General features: G+C 39.5%; 1 protein-coding gene across 3 annotated transcripts in view; it reads left to right on the top strand.

The window, feature by feature from the left end:
* The window catches only part of PXDNL (peroxidasin like), a 516,369-nt gene that overhangs the window by 363,912 nt on the left and 135,139 nt on the right, over positions 1-17,318 (top strand). For 2 of the 3 annotated variants that reach the window (XM_002710472.6, XM_089335220.1), the window contains exons 9-11: positions 2,593-2,762; positions 8,075-8,341; positions 14,925-15,041. In XM_002710472.6, coding sequence (XP_002710518.4) covers positions 2,593-2,762; positions 8,075-8,341; positions 14,925-15,041 — 554 coding nt within the window. The remainder of the gene's footprint in view (positions 1-2,592; positions 2,763-8,074; positions 8,342-14,924; positions 15,042-17,318) is intronic. The other variant, XM_089335219.1, reaches the window with a different exon arrangement.

The raw sequence follows: 17,318 nt of genomic DNA, 5'->3' as shown, positions 1-17,318 counted from the left end.
AACTGAGTGTGAAAGGAATATATTGAACCATGACACTATTATCAGCTAGTTTATTAATAATTTTTTTATTTTTAATATTAATATTTGGAGGGTTTTTGTTGTCTATTCAGAGAAGAATTCTGACTACCAGCTCGAATAAATCAGGTGATAAGGTAAGGTTTTAGCATTTATTTAGTGAAAGAAATACACAAGAAAGTGAGGGCTTTATTTAGGGGAGAACGAAATCCAGAAACACAAGTTGGCTCCATATCAAGCACAGAGCAAGCTGGGAGCCACTTAGAGCAAAGCTTGCAAACAGGAAAATAGAGGCATAATGGTGGCCAAAAGGCTGTGTACCCGAAGGCGCAGGACAAAAAGGGCAGGCCCACCATGCTCCAGGCCTTTTATTCACTTTCAAAAGGGAATGGTTAGGTAGTCTGATGGGCAGGCAGATGAACAGGTGAGGTCAGGTAGGGGGTGTGAGATCATAAATGGGGGCAGGGCAAAGGTGTGTTCTCCAGCTCACAAATCTAATCAATTTAATCCTATCTGCTGGCCTATATCAACAGCTTCTGGTAGTTTTTGAAGGAGCATCGTGATTTATGAGCATACAAGTTTTATGAGCATAATGAAGATCTGAGCAAAGAGAGAAACAAACAGGAGAAGGGATGATGCATTCTAAATTTATGGGTGTGATATGCTGTTCTCCATTTTATATCATCTTTTAAAACAGTGCATATCAGTGCATTCTACTGCATTGTCTAGCCAGATGACAGATAGCAATCACACATCTGGTAGCCTTTGAAAACAGGGTATGGAGCTTTAGAACAAGACTTCAGGAAACTAAATCATCCAAAAATGGATTTTATTGTTGTTGGCACGTCTTTTTGTAAACAGTTTCTATTAGACTCAATGCTAGATAATTTGAGAACCATGGTTATGATAACTAAGTTGCTTAGTACTTTATGAGCCTTCTGAATTTGGGCACGTGCTTTCTGATGTTCCTCCCATGTTATATATACTTCATGACTTTGGCAGCTTATCATTTCTGGGAAACTCAGTCTCTGTCTGCCTGTGTCTTGCATAGCTCGCCATTCAAAAGCAATTATGCTTTTTCTAAGGCTAATCTCTTAAAAATGGCATCTCCATGTTCTTATTTTGGTAATTGGTACTTTCTCTTCCACATCAGGCTTTCCTTACCCAATGGTCTCTGCTTTGCTCCTCTATTCCGTTCTGAACTTTAACATGGCCCTTGTCTGCTTCTTCCTCATCTTTGATGACAAACATTATTAAATGAGAATGATGATTTCTCTATCTCTTTAACATGATTTACTATTTTTTTACATGTCCAAGATTAGGCTGAGTTGTTCTTCAGTGTTGGTGTATTTTGAAACTAGAGAATAAACATTTATCAAAAACCTATTTGTAAAGCTAACAGATTAAAAGGAAAGCAATTAGATTCTCCCAATTAACTGTTTCCTCTATGAAATATATTTTTGTTGGTGACCCAAAGCAGGTGTTGCATAAAAATTCATTGAATGATGGATGATTGGATGGGTAGACTTCCTTTTTCTATGCCTGAAGCATTCATTAGTACTAAACTTGCATGAACATCTATCTACTCCCTTTACATGATCATTAAGTAACTTTACTGAAAAAACAATCATGACCAGAAAACAATCTGGGAAAAATTTATGATATTTGTGTCAGTAGCTTTCATCTGTTGCTAAAAATCACCCATTAAAACATTCCCTTGCTTGTGATTATTGATATAATCTGATGCTGTATGTTTGATCCTATTTGTACTCAATGGATTATCCATTGGCTTGATAAAAGGCATTTTGCTGCTATGTACAAAGTGGTCCAGGGCCTAATAGCCAACAACTAAGTAAGTGGAGTGCATTTATTTAATGCTGAGAATTATAATTATACTGGGCTTTGAGTCATGTTGGTTTGAATACAAATATTTATTTTACACTTTACCAAAATGTAGAAGCAGAGTCAATGACTCACAGGTGAAAAGCTTACGTATCATTATCTGATAATTCCCTGTTTCTAAAAATAGCAATTCAAAGTTGTAAAAATTTCCTGAAGCCTCCTTCATGTAGGAGATCGAGTCAGTGTCTGAATGCACGCTACCCAAAGCAAACATTTAAGCTGTGTGCTCTACTATCTGTGTTGACACAAAGTCTGTTCAGGATGTAGTCTCTGAAATGAGATGGGGACAACCAGGATTTGAAGTAAGATAGTTTCAATTACTCCAATAAAAATTGTAACAAATCATTGAACATTGCTAGTGTTTTTCTACTCACTTGTTGAATTCTTTATTTAGTGGAGGGTTAAGATTGTGATTAGAAAGTAAATTAAAAGTATTTCACTGCAAAAATTATAAGAAAAATAAGAAAAGAAAGAGGAGGGAGGGTGGAAGACAGGAAGGGTAAAGTAGGAAGTATCATTATGTCCTTAAAACTTTATATGTAAAATACATGAACTTTGTTCTCTTTATAGAAATAAAAAAAGTAAAACTATTTAGAAAGTCCTATATTCTCTATCTCATTAGAGTTTTTTTTTAAATATGAGTGTTATTTGGTAACAAATACCATCTATCTACAGCCACTCTCTGGATTTGGAATACGACCCCCGACTTAACATGTTTGATGATGGGACACTCATGATCCGAAATGCCAGAGAGTCAGATCAAGGGGTCTATCAGTGCATGGCGAGAAACTCGGCTGGGGAGGCCCACACGCACAATGCTGTGCTGAGATACTCCAGCCTTCCAGGTAAAACTTGCAGTTATCTGGTTGAACTGGACAAAGACTCATCAGTTCTCCTTTATTTGCACCAGAAAGTGACCTGATAGTGCTTCTTTGAAGCAGGCAATGCTTCAAAGTAGAATTTTTGATGTTAACTGTGATTATTCTCATGATTTTTTAGAGAAACTTAAGGCTTTTTTCCTCTGGAAATCAATTTTAATGCTCTGCCTTCATTCTATTCTTGGGACAGATAGGATTCCCAAACTTTGGTCTTCTCCTTTTGCTTACCCATCAGCTTTCCAGTGTACCAGGTGGAGTCAACAAATGGCACCCAAATAGCAGCCTAATTCTCCTCATAAATCATTCAATCCTCATTCATTATGAATTCATTCAACAAACATTTATTGAAGTCTGTGCCAGCTGAGGAGGACCATGGGTTAACACCCACTTGCATTGCATTTTCCACGAGATTTGCTCTGACACACTTTCAACATCTCATATAAACCAGGCATTATAGCTGACAAATTTTTATTAATGTTATTTTGAGATGATGGAAATACATTGTTTCTCATCTTATTCTGCCTGTGATCTATTAGATGATAGCCATGATTCAAGAAAATGATACATTTTATGATGCGTAAGGAGAGGCGGTAAAAGCTTAAAACAGAGTGATGTACCAGTAAATGCTTAAAAAGTGGCTCTGGGCAGGGGGGACCCTAATTTTCAGCATTTTCCATATTCTGTGGTATAAACAACCAGACCATGGCCACTGTCTGATTACTGAGGTGTTGTCAGCTGGAGAGATGGGCAGTGAGGTGCAAAAACTCACCATGGCGCGGTATCCTCAAAATGTAGGGCAACAGACAAGAATAATCTCACAACCATGGATTACAGAATGTAGCCAAATAATCAGAAGTGATGAATTTCATAATAGTATCATTATGATGCAAACGTTGGGTTTCATGACAGTTTAATTGTGCCACAAGGTAAAAATGTAATAATGTATCAGGAATTCTGCTTGCAAAAAACGCATCATGTACTTTTCTAGATAGCTTCAGTTCTATAGTGAAAATGCTTTTATTAACTTTTATCCTAATAAACTTTGTTTAATTATAACTATGCAATTTACCTTTCAATGACAGATGTACTGAGTACTAACTTGCAAAAAATATAAAATTTGGTGAGAGTCACAACCACCAGACCCCTCAAGACTTGGGGAAGAACAGGTAGCCATAGAGGATGACTCTGCAGTAGTTGGAAGATGTTAATAATGTCAACAGAAGTGGCAAACTCAGGACAGAATGGAAGGGGAAGCCTCTGGGGTAGACTTTGAGAGCTGTATTCATTCAGGAGCAATGACATCCAAACTGAAAGCAAAGACATGTGGAATAAAGCCAAATAAGTAGGGTTGAAACATTATTTTGGTAGAAAGGGTAGCATGAAGGAAGACAGGGAAGGGCACATTCAAGAGATGGAAACTGGGGCAGGCATTTAACCTAGCAGTTAGGGAGAACTCATGTCCCACATTGGAGTACCTGGGTTCAACAGCTGCCTCCAGCTCCTGCCTCTAGCTTCCTGCTAATGCAGATCCCTTGAAGGCAGTAGTTGTGGCTCAAGTACTTGGATCCCTGCCACTCACATTGGAGGCCTGGATTGAGCTTCTGACTCCTAGCTTTAGCCTGTCCCATTGATGATATTTGGGAGTTAAAATGGCAGATATGAGAGCTTTCTCTGTATATTGCTGTCTCTCTCTTTCCTCACTCACCTCGATTTTTTTTTTAATCAAACAAAGAAATTAGGAACCTTGAAGTGTATTGATGAAGGATTGTACACATAGGAGATGAGGTCACGGTATTCAGGATCCTATGTTCGTACTCTCAGAGTAACAGGATAAGATTTCTCTATTAGAAAGATACCTCTAGGGGCTGGCTCTGTGGCGTAGCTGGTAAAGCCGCCACCTGTAGTACCAGCATCTCATATGGGCACCGGTTCAAGACCTGGTTGCTCCACTTCCTATCCAGCTCTCTGCTATGGCCTGGGAAAGCATCAGAAGATGGCCCAAGTCCTTGAGCCCCTGCACCAGCATGGGAAGACCTAGAGGAAGATCCTGACTCCTGGCTTCAGATTGGCACAGCTCCAGGCATTGCAGCCAATTGGGGGAATGAACCAGCAGATGGAAGACCTTTCTCTCTCTCTCTCTCTCTACCTCTCCTTCTCTCTTTGTGTAACTCTGACTTTCAAATAAAATAAATAAATCTTAATAAAGGAAGGAAGGAAGGAAGGAAGGAAGGAAGGAAGGAAGGAAGGAAGGAACCAACCTCTGGGGAGCTCAGAGACTAAATAGGAGACTAAATAGAGAATAAACAGTCTGTGGGCTGTTGCCACAGTACAGAATGGGGCTGTAGTAGGAACAGGGTAGTGGCCAAGCAGGTAGAGAAGATGCACTGAATTGAGAGTTACTTCAAGAGAAAACAGCATCTTAGTTGGAAACAGCAAAATGGGAATTTCTCTCTTGGTTCACATATAATTTTAAATTGACAACCCCACAAGCTCCTTCCAAAGTTTCTTTCCCTTCTACCTGTAGGTCAAGTTTGACAGAGCACCCAGGAGCATTCTAACTTTGCCTTCCGGCCATCACTGCCTCCTGTCCTTACCTATGATCCTCATCCTTCTTTGTCTCTTCTGCTTGCGTTGTATGCCATGTCCTTCTAACTCCTCTCCCCCTCCTCCCTCCTCCTGTAATTTGGACTGCCTTCATCACATTTTTCCTCCTCCCTTTGAGCTCTCTTTGAATTTTAAGACAATCCCCAGATATTCAATATTAAAATTTAATGTAAAATTTATGCTTTTTATTACTGATATCTTTCTTGCAATTTGGTATGACATCACCTTTCCTTCCTACTTTGCTTCACACATAAATCCTTTGTATTCCTCAAACATAGTTGTACAAACTTCATCTGTTTGCTGTCCCTGTTAATATTAACAGCCACCAATAATCTCAGATTCATCCTGCATTGTGATCCTACCTTCCTCAAATCTCTGAAATTTAGTTGCTAAAGGTGTCAGATAAGTCTCCTTTCCATTTCCACTTCCATTGACAGACTTCCAACAGACTCTTTATTTCAAAAATTCAATAGCCTTTCCTATATGCTCTCTTTCCACCTGCATCTTCTCCTTTAGCATTTTGCCCTAGTTCAATTTCTGTGGTTTTAAGAAAATACCCAAGGTTTTGTCACTTCTAAAGGAAAGAGCTTTACTTTGGCTCATGGCACCAGAGTCTGGTTTTGGGTGGCCACATCTGGTGGGAGCCTTCACCTGGTTTGTACCATGGCAGAAGTTGGGAGATGACCAAGCAAATGCATGTTTAATTTAAGAACGGAGAGAACCAAGGGGACTGGCCAGCTTTGTTAACAACCCTCATCAGCTGAGAACTAACCCAATTTTGCAAAAGCTATGTTAATCTATTCATGAGAGCAATGATGCCTTGACCCAACACCCTAAAAAGTCCCAACACATCTTATTACTCAGTAAATGCTGAGCATTTCACCATGTGTTTGAGTGGCAACCAACAATACAGGAATCAAGGCACATTTACACTTCCCAAGATGTAACCAACAATACAGAAATCACAGCACATTTACACCTAACTCTAAGATAATTCTTTCCAAGATGGATTGCAGTTTTGAAGACTCTCTGTTTTGCCCTCTGTCTTTGTAGCTAGGCCATGAGTAAACAATGAAATACATGTTTCTTGTACATCTTTGCATTTTTCCAATGTATATTGTTTTACTATTATACTTAAGACATTTATTACTGTTAACAATTTAACTAAACCTTTGTTGAATTAGAGCCAATCAACTCTATCTACTTTCTGGGGTATGTTAATCTCAGTAATTAAGGAGCTCCTAAACATAAACTCAATCAATAGGTATATCTAATACCCTAGTAAGTCTTTAGGTTCTGCTACAAATTGCCAGGAATGATGAGATCTTTATGAATTAGTAAGAGTGGAACATCTTCTATGAAAGTCTAAATTTTCTATCTATAAGGATACTTGATGAATTAATGTGTGATAAGCTTAGCTGAAAGTAACCAAAAATTTGATTAGAATTGGCTTAACTACACCTTGATGCACAGGTTACCTCAAAATGCTCACAGAAAATGGACTATAAAACAAGTTGATTTTGGTACAAAATTTTTTGAAACACATTTGTAAGAGGAGTCCTCAGAAAGCTCATGGGAAATACATACTATGAAAAAAACTAAGCATGAATTTCAAAATATTTCTGAAAGAAAATTGTATTTTAGTGACATTTTCCATGAATGCTTTGATGCCCTCTTGTATGTCTTTGTGTGTTTGTGTATATGTTATGTGGGCATGTGTTTGTGTATGTATGAGTGCACATACGTGTGTGTCTTAGTTGGATTCCACAGATAGTGCAGAAGTTCTCTGTACAGAGTTGCCATATTACCCAGTGAATCAATGCTGTTTTACTTTCTTCTTCTTCAATCCTTTGGACATAGGCCACTTTTTCCCCCTCAAAATTGTCACCATTTGGTTAAGAGATGGCTCCTATAAGCTTAACTCATGACTTAATCCAGGCAGCAATCAGGCAGCAGAGCAATGCCTAGTTAGACTGGCCTCCTTTATTTAGGATGGAAACTCCCTCCCTGGTGGCAGATGCTTGCATCTCATTAGTAGAACTGTTTTTTTGGTTTTTTAAGTGTGTAATTTTAAATGGGGACATTTGAATATTTAGCCCTTAAAATAAGGAATAGGTATTGGATGAGCACATTGCAATGCTTACAGTACAATGGCATTAAGACAAGTAATCCTAAAAATATGCATTTGTATCAAATCCACATTTATTTTAGATTTCATTCTCTAAGACTTAATGTGATAGCATAAGATTTTAGTATAAAAGCAATTGTTAATATGACAGTAGTCTTAAAACAATGCAGGGGGCAGCGCTGTGATGTAGTAAACTAAGCCTCCGCCTGTGGCATCTCATATAGCCGCCAGTGTGTGTTCCTGCTCCTTCTCTTTCGATGCAGCTCTCTGCTAAGACCTGGGAAAGCCGTAGAGCTTGGCCCAAGTACTTGGGTCCCTTGTACCCCCGTGGAGATTCGAAAGAAGCTTCTGGATCTTTGCCTTGGATCAGCTTAGCTCTAGCTGTTGGGGCCATTTGGGGAATGAACTCATGGAGGAAGACCTTTCTTTCTCTCTCTGGAACTCTGTCTCTCAAATAAATAAATACAATCTTTAAAAAGGCAATGCAGAGTAAATACACCTTCTAACTGCCACTGGCTGTTTTGTTTTGTTCCCTTCTTACCCTTAGCCAAACCTAATTTTGTAATCCAGCCCCGAGATACAGAGGTTTTAATTGGCACCAGCACAACTTTGGAATGTATGGCCACAGGCCAGCCACACCCTCATGTAACATGGACCAGAGGCAATGGACAGGAGCTGGATGAGTCCAGGCATGCGGTGACTTCCAGTGGACTTCACCTACAGAACATCTCGCTGTGGGATCACGGTCCATTCACCTGCCACGCCAGCAATAACCAAGGTTCTATTCAAGCCACAGCAAGCATAATTGTACAAGGTAGGGAGCAGAAGGTCATAATTGAAATGTTCCTCCTGTCATATTCAGAAAATTATTTTTCATCTTAAAAAATAATGTCATGTACGTGGGGGGAGAGGCATTTTTATTTGCCATTTATTGTTTGACACAATAGAACTTTCAAAACTAATCTGCTTCAAGTTAAAAGTTGAATTTTTTTGTCATTTCAATCTTTATCCAAATGCCAGCATCAACCATTAGCAATAAAAGAGATGAAGTCATTAATCTGGCAGCAAACTGTCAAAAGATATTTGTGCTTCAGAATATTTTACAGGTAAAGGGAAGACACTTCAGCTATGAATGTGAAAAGGCTGTGCCCCAAGTTCAGAGTCACTTACGAAGCTGTCAGCTCAACATAGCTGGAGAATATGCAGAGGGCTCTCACCAGTAGCCTGGCTCATGTAGAAACAGCAATAACAAATCTCTTTTGTACCTGGGAAATAATTAATATGTATGAGCATGCTGCTGTATTTTGATTTTTAACCCAGGGCTGCCCCTTCTTTTCTATGTGTGTGTGTGTGTGTGTGCACCTGTGTGCTGGAGCTCAATCCTGTAAACTAAGATGTTCAGTAAACAACAGAATATCTGTTACTGGAGTGATGTCAAAAGCCTGATTCTATCCAAAACAGTTTTTCATAAGTTGACAAGAGTACAGTAATTTAAATGATCCATTTTAAAGATCCCCCAGAGTCATGGATATTTTAACTAACAAGTTTCAGTATTTTCAGATTTATGTTGATTATTTTCTATCAAAGCACTGGGTGAACACTGAGAATCCCCGAACAAAGACAGTTTAGAATTGTGGAACTGACCAGCCTAGGACAGCATTAGAATTTGGGAAATGTCAGGGCCGTGAGTGGTACTGTCTTCCAAAAGATGTAGTACTTCATCCAGCCTAGGTTTCCTGCAGTAAATGTTCTCTGAATTGGATTGTCTAGAATCAGCTTCTTAAGTAGCAATAGATCAATAATGTCTTGTTTGTACTGACATGTCTGAAAAATATTGTGTTTTCCACTAAAAATGCTAATATCAAAAAACCACTTTCTTTGTTCTGAAAAGAAGATATGGAAATGAAACTTTTCCCCTGGAGTCTTTGGTAATTCTTGAGAGAAATTACTTTTAAAGGACTCAAATGTTGTTTTTAGATTCTCCATATGTTGAGACTGAAAAATGCTTTGAAAGAAGTAGTCTACAATTTTTTTGTCCCACATTATTTTTGTTGGATGTCTTTTTTTTTTTTTTACAAGCACATGCTTAGCCACACATTTGCCCTTTAACAGTCTCCTTTATTTCATACTGCAATAATGGTGTGTTTTTTTAGTTTCTTTCATGTATTCCTTCTTCTTTCTATGTGTTCATGTGCAAATAAAACAAGGGATGTTTTACTAAATTCTGATAACTTTTACTTGCTTGGTTTTCCAATCACAATATGCTAAAGCTTTCCTTCTACCAATCAGTTTGCACTAAAATCTCCAAGTGCTTTGTCGTTTATTGCTCACGACTGTGTACTTGTGTCACTTGCACATCTGTGTGTTGACATTTTTAATTGGTCTTGAAAGAGTCTAATACTCACCCTATGCATTAAGACTTCTTTAATTTGCTTAGACTAAATTTTTTTAAGATTTTATTTGAGAGTTAGAGTTACAGAGAGTGAGAGGGAGAGACAGAGAGAAAAGAATCCTTCCATTGGTTCATTCTCCAAATGGCTGCCACGGCCGGTGCTGCACCTATTCAAAGCCAGGAGCCAGGTGCTTCTTCCTGGTCTCCCACATGGGTTCAGGGGCCCAGGCACTTGGGTCACCTTCTGCTGCTTTCCCAGGCTATTAGCAGGGAGCTGGATTGGAAGTGGAACAGCAGGGACACCAGCCAGCACCCATGTGGGATCTCCACATCACAGGTGTTGGCTTTACCTGCTAAGCCACAACACCAGCTTGTTAATGTCTGTTTTTAAGCCAAGGTCATGAGTATTCTTTATATTGGCTGCAACAAATCATAACTAAAGGGACCTCAAAAAAGCTTCAATTAAAGGTATAAAATTCATTGAATTAATCGTGGGACACATAAGTAAAGGGGTTCATTGTCATACATGGTGCAAATGAAAATGTTTTTGATGGGTGGATGTTTTGCACAGTGGTTAAACTGCCTCTTAGGATACCCATAATCCTGTATTAGATTGCCTAGGTTTGCGTTCTGGCTCATGCACATGTTAGGAGATGCTGATGGTAGTTCAATACTTGTGATCCTGGACAGTTGGTGACCCCTGTGTGGGACCCCACTTTCTTGGCCTCCACTATCTCAGGAGGATCCTTGCCATAGGCAAGAGAGGAATCAATAGCAAGCCAGCAAAATGAAGAGTGTTTAATTAAAGAAAAAGGCAAAAAGCAGGCTACTACTGTAAAGAGTAGCCCTAGATGCAGCCAAGGCTGAACATTTATAGTGTACAGGAAATGCACATTAATATCTGGCTGGGATATACATCTTATTTGTGTGAAAGAGGTGGCAACTTCCAGGCACTGGGGATCTGCCTCTCTTCTCTCCTTGTATGGTCATTTCTGTAGATTGCTGTGGCAATTGTAAACTATGTGTAAACTATGGGGTCACAGCACTAGGAGGAATAATTTTTACTATGCTAATGTATTATAATGAGGGTATCATGAGGCTGTAGGTCTTGTAGCCATTCATCTGGATGTCATATTGGATCCAACTGATTTGAATCAATTCCTTTGTCTGGATCTTGTTTTGTTCAGCCCACTTCCAGGTAGGTGGGACTGTGGTTTGCCAGATACTGTCTTACTTGGGTCCCAGCTACCCAAAACTTCCAGACCTGGATATTGCAGGTATTTACTTGTGAAGTAAACCAGCAGGTGGAAGATTTGTCTCTGTCTCTGCTTGTCTCTCTTCCTTCCTAATAAATAAATGAATTAAAAGTAATTTTAAAAATACTTTTGATATGAATCATCAAAGTCATGAGCAGCCAGAAGGTAGATTTTAATAAAATACCAAAACAGTTCGTCTCAGCAGGTGCTATTTTAACATTGGAAGTGGGACTAGGATGGCCACTATTTTACATGGAAACCAGATATGTTAACCCTCTTGTGTCTGCGTAATTCTTCCAGTCTTACTACCTGTCTTGAAATATGTAGGTCATTTTGGTTTTCTCCCATGTAGATTATAATTTCTTCATAAATCCAGGCAGATGGTCATTTTTGTGTAGGGAACAAACATGCACTGATCATGTTCTTAAACTTTTTCTATCCACTGCTAGGATGTGGAATTTTACTTAAAATTTTTTTTTTCATAAGAACATATGAAGTAAAACAGCACTTTTCTTCCAGGCTTGACTAACAGTGCATTTTTACTACTGTTACAAAAATGTGAATCAAATTTTCCAACATTGGAAGCTTGACTAAATTGCTGACCCTAACTGCTAGCTGCTTTTATTATAAGGCTCTTTTACTATATAATGAATCAATTTTTCAGTGTAGAAATATTTTGTTCTTTTTATGTAATTCCTTGCAATTGTAGGCATTAGTGCAATGTTCCTGAAAGAAATGAGGCTGGGGGTTGACTGACCTATATTCTTATATAGTCTCTGCCACTTACTAGTTCTGACTGAAAAAAAATCCTACCTCCCCTGGCCTGAATTTTTTTCTGTCGGAAGAGGAGACTGATAATATGGGTCTGTGGGTTGTTTTCCACAGATTGTTTTTTTTGTAGAAGTTTATTACAAATAGCTTTCAGATATCCCTGAGTGGTTTTATAAATTTGTGTGTTTATATAATAATTTAAAAAAAATCTAGCATGCTACTTAGATTGATGAAGTCTGTTTCTTTTTATTGAACTTTTATTTATTTCATTTGAAAGGCAGAGTTGACAGAGAGAGAGAGAGAAGAGAGAGAGATAGAGAGAGAGAGAGACACGGAGAGTGGGGGGGGCAGAGAGAGAGAGAGAGAGAGAGATCTGGTTCACCCCCCAGACAGCTGAAACAGTCCAGGCTTAACCAGTTTGAAGCCAGGAGCCCAGAAACTGCATCTGGGACTCCAACGTGGGTGACAGGGGCCCAAATAACAGGGCCATCTTCTGTTCTCTTTCCAGGCATATTAGCTAGATAGGAAACAGAACAGCTGAGTTGTGCTAGCCTGTCAATATGAGATGCTGGGATCACAGATGTCTCAACCCACTGCCACAAAGCCAGCCGTGAAGTCTTTTTTTTTTTTTATCTTTATTTCCTTCACTCAGTGTGTCACTTAAAGCAAATTCACTTTTTTAAAAAAAATATTTTTATTTATTTATTTGAGAGGGAGAGTTATAGACAGTGAGAGGGAGAGACAGAGAAAGTTCTTCCTTCCATTGGTTCACTCTTCAAATGGCTGCAATGGTCAGAACTGTGTCGATCCAAAGCCAGGAAACAGGTGCTTCTTCCAGGTCTCCCGTGTGGGTGCAGGGGCCCAAGGATTTGGGCCATCTTCTACTGCTCTCCCAGGCCACAGCAGAGAGCTGGATTGGGAGAGGAGCAGCCGGGACTAGAACCAGCACCCATATGCGATGCCGGCACCGCAAGCGGAGGAATAACCTATGAGCCATGACATCGGCCCCGCAAATTCACTTTTAAGTAGTATTTCCTGTATCATGTTTCTTTTATTTCCAGGTAGCTGAAGGGAACAAGGGTAGTAATGTTATGGGCCTAGGTAACCTAGACTTTATTCCAGGTCTTTGCTCCCACACAGATAAAAATTCAGAGCAGAGACATAAATGCAGTATACAGTGAAAGTTGGATTTATTTAAAAGAGAGAGTGAACATACATTCAGATGTAAGTGTGGACCACCCTATGTGAATAGATACCCTCATGAGTCAGTCAGAGATAGCCCATGAGGAGAGAGAGACAGGGAGGAGGCCAGATAGAGATCCCCATGGCCCATGGATCAAGAAGGGCAAAAGAAGCCCCTTCCCACATTATCAGCCTCATTTATGAGATAGTGAATGGTGCCCTAATGAAATATACAAACAGGGTGGGGTCTGGGTGGGGTTTAATATGTGTGAGGATTTCTGGGATTTTCATGGAGTCTCCATGTAGAGTTTAACTTCCTTGTGGCCATCATAATGACTCCTCCTTTCTGATCCTGGATGAAACACAGATGCATCATGGGAAAGTGGCTGTATTAGACTGAGGGTAAGGGGAAAGAGTTACAATACAGGGCTGGCAGAAATTCCAGCTCATCCATCTCTATTGAGGTTCCTGCCTGGTTACTTCATATCAGTGTGAGTTGTGCAAAGATCTAGGAATCCAGAGAACTGATTGCAAGTTATCTGGGAAAGTTCTTTTGAAAATGTCATCATTTACATATTATTGTACCCTTTTTCTATGGCTACATTGACTTTTTTCATATTTATCAAAATGTCATAAACAGAATGCCTTTCTATAACTATGTAAGATGCTTTTTCAAAGTTTGTGGATAGATGGAATTGAAAGATTTTTTTAGGTGCAAAAAATTTGGAAATACATGTGTACTTTTTACATATTATGCATTTTTCTTTAATAAAGTGAAGACTCCTGATGTACATAGCTAATAGCTATTTGTTATTTATACAAAAGCAACTATAAAATATTTAAATATTTGGAACTCTGAATTTTGACTTACATGTGACTTTTTCTAAAGTGTAATTTCATGTGTAACAACATTCCTCTTTAAGGAGCATATTTTTCTTTCAGAAATTAATAGAGGAAATTGTTTGATTGTTATTCTGTGTGTGGAGTTCGGAGAAAAGCTATTTGTTAATGATTCAAATATGATTTACAGTTTAAATATGTTCCTCGCAGCCAGTTACTAGAAACTCAGAGGATTAATCATATTGTCACCAGCGGGCCTGGCTGTCTTCAATTCTTTTTCAATGACAGTCTGGGATTGCAATTCAGAGAGAATAAAGCCGGGATAGTAAAGCAAAGTTTAAAGTACATTCCAAGGGAGGAACGGGGCAGTGGAGAGAGCAGACAACACCCTTTCTTCCTGGTTTGGAGCTTTTGTCCCTAGCATATGAGAGGTGTTGACTGGTGATGTGGCAGTAAAGGTCATGATTGGCACCTGAGATTGACACCTGGGAATTGCATACCTTTGGGTGCTCTGCACATGTGGTTATCAACTACAGTTTTGTGGTTTGTCTGAGCTCCCATTTTATCAGAACACTATAATCACAATTCAAACCTCAAAGTGAGCAGTCTTGAGTGAGTCTCAGAGGAGAGCAGCTTGGTTTCTTCCCAGGAGGAGGTCCTTGCAGCCCCTCCCCGGTTGCTAATGTCTAATTATCTATCTGACACTATATAGTAACTGCCTTAAGATGGAGAAATGATTGCTTGTTATTGCCTACTGCTTTACTACTTTGCAAACTGAATGTGCCTACTTCTGGTTTCCTTGCAAGCTAGTACAAACCTACACAAGCACCTACACATTGTTAATATCTATGGTCATAATGAATTGGAGACAAATTCTCATAAAGCATGTGTTTAAACATATTTTTCCTCTTGTCATTAAAAAGCTATAAAATCACTTTTACTCTTCCATTCTTTAGCTCCTCCGCAATTCACAATTATCCCTAAGGATCAAGTTGTGCTGGAAGATCATGCTGTGGAATTTCCTTGTGAAGCAGAAGGCAGTCCACGCCCAGTAATTGTCTGGACAAAAGCAGGTATTCACACATCTACATGTGATAGTGGAAGAAACACATACCTTCTTGTTTTGTACACTAAAATACATAGTTAATTATCATAAGGATGTCATGGATATGAAAACAACACACAGAGGTCATCTTTATGTATGGCGCCATCATCATTTTTGCAGTGTTTTAAGCTTCAGCATTTGAATGCATTGTTTCCTGATATCATCCTTCCTGGGATTCAGTTTCATGATTTTTCTTGTTTTTTTTTTTTTTTTTATTTTTTGACAGGCAGAGTGGACAGTGAGAGACAGACAGACAGAGAGAAAGGTCTTCCTTTGTCGTTGGTTCACCCTCCAATGGCCGCTGCGGCCGGTGCGCTGTGGCTCGCACACCGCGCTGATCTGATGGCAGAAGCCAGGTACTTATCCTGGTCTCCCATGGGGTGTAGGGCCCAAGGACTTGGGCCATCCTCCACTGCACTCCCTGGCCACAGCAGAGAGCTGGCCTGGAAGAGGGGCAACCGGGACAGAATCTGGTGCCCCGACCGGGACTAGAACCCGGTGTGCTGGCGCTGCAGATGGAGGATTACCCTATTGAGCCATGGCGCCGGCTCAGTTTCATGATTTTTAAAATGAACTTACTGAGGCTGTCTCGTGGTACACTGAGTTATGCTGTCACTTGTGACACTGGCACCCTATATTGAATTGTAGGTTGGAGTCCAGGTTGCTCTGCGTCTGATCCAGCTTCCTACTAATGCACATCAGAAGGTAGCAGAAGGTGGTCCAAGTCCTTGGGCCTTTTCCATACAAGTTGGAGACCCAGATATTGTTTCTGGCTCCTGGCTTCAGCCTGACACAGACAGACCTGGCTATTGTGGACCCTTGGGAGAGTGAGCCAGTCGATAAAGATCTATGTCTTTCTTTCTTGCTGTAACTCTGCATTCCAAATAAATAAATCTTTAAAAATGAAATTATTGGAAAGTTAAGCAGTTTTAAATATTTTTAAAAAGTGACAGCATCCTCTTTGACTATAAGATGAAATTGTGAGTAAAATGGAATCCTAAATGAGGTTACAACATATTAAGTGATACTTTTAAAAAAGCTGCTATTCTAGAACCCTGGCCTCAGAATCAGCCCTTAAGGCATTCAGATCTGGCTGAAGAGCCCATGAAAGTGCTCAATCGGACTTGCCCCAAATGGTGGAGTTAGAAACGTACCAGGGGATTCCAATACAATCCCATCAAGGTGGCATGTACCAATGCCATCTCACTAGTCCAGGTGATCAATTTCAGTTCACAATTGATCACACTGATAGGTCTAAGAGTCAAAGGGATCACACAGACAAGACTAGTGTCTGTGAATACTAACTGATAGAATCAAAAAGGGAGAGAATGATCCAACATGGGAAGCAGGATACACAGCAGACTCATAGAATGGCAGATGTCCTAAATAGCACTCTGGCCTCAGAATCAGCCCTTAAGGCATTGGGATCTGGCTGAAGAGCCCATGAGAGTATTTTAGGCATGGAAAGCCAAGACACTCTGGAAACAAAACAAAACAAAACAAAACAACAACAAGAACAAAAAAAACAAAAACAACAACAACAAAAAACAAACCTAAATGAAAGATCTCTGCAAGTGAGATCTCAGTAGAAAGAACGGGTCATCAAAGGAGGGGAGGTACCTTTCTTTGAAGGGAGGAGAGAACTTCCACTTTGACTATGACCTTGTCTAAATAAGATCGAAGTCAGTGAACTCAAGAGGCTTCCATAGCCTTGGAAACTCATGACTAGAGCCTAGGGAGATTACTGACACCATAAGCAAGAGTGTCAAATTGTTAAGTCAACAACAGGAATCTCTGTGTACTTATTCCTCATGTGGGATCTCTGTCCTTAATGTGTTGTCCAATGTGAATTAATGCTATAACTAGTACTGAAACAGTATTTTACACTTTATGTTCTGTGTGGTGCAAACTAATGAAATCTTTACTTAATATACTAAATCGATCTTCTGTATATAAAGATAATTGAAAATGAATCTTGATGTGAATGGAATGGGAGAAGGAGCGGGAGATGGGAGGGTTGCGGGTGGGAGGGAAGTTATGGGGGTAAAGCCATTGTAATCCATAAACTGTACTTTGGAAATTTATATTTACTAAATAAAAGTTTAAAAAAAAGAAAGAGTTAGAAAACTGTCACTAAACAATAAAAAAATTACAAAAACTGCTGTTCTTGTAGTGGGGATGTGTGGGTACAGGATCTGGGAGGCAGTCTATGATCCCTCACACAGAGGGCCCAGGCTGTTCCAAG

The sequence above is a fragment of the Oryctolagus cuniculus genome, chromosome 6, assembly GCF_051225735.1.
Source record: "Oryctolagus cuniculus isolate XC-2025 breed Fujian yellow rabbit chromosome 6, ASM5122573v1, whole genome shotgun sequence".
In the NCBI taxonomy this organism is placed as follows: Eukaryota; Metazoa; Chordata; class Mammalia; order Lagomorpha; family Leporidae; genus Oryctolagus; species Oryctolagus cuniculus.
Note: the sequence above shows the minus strand (reverse complement) of the source record. Positions and strands in the feature narration are given on the sequence as shown.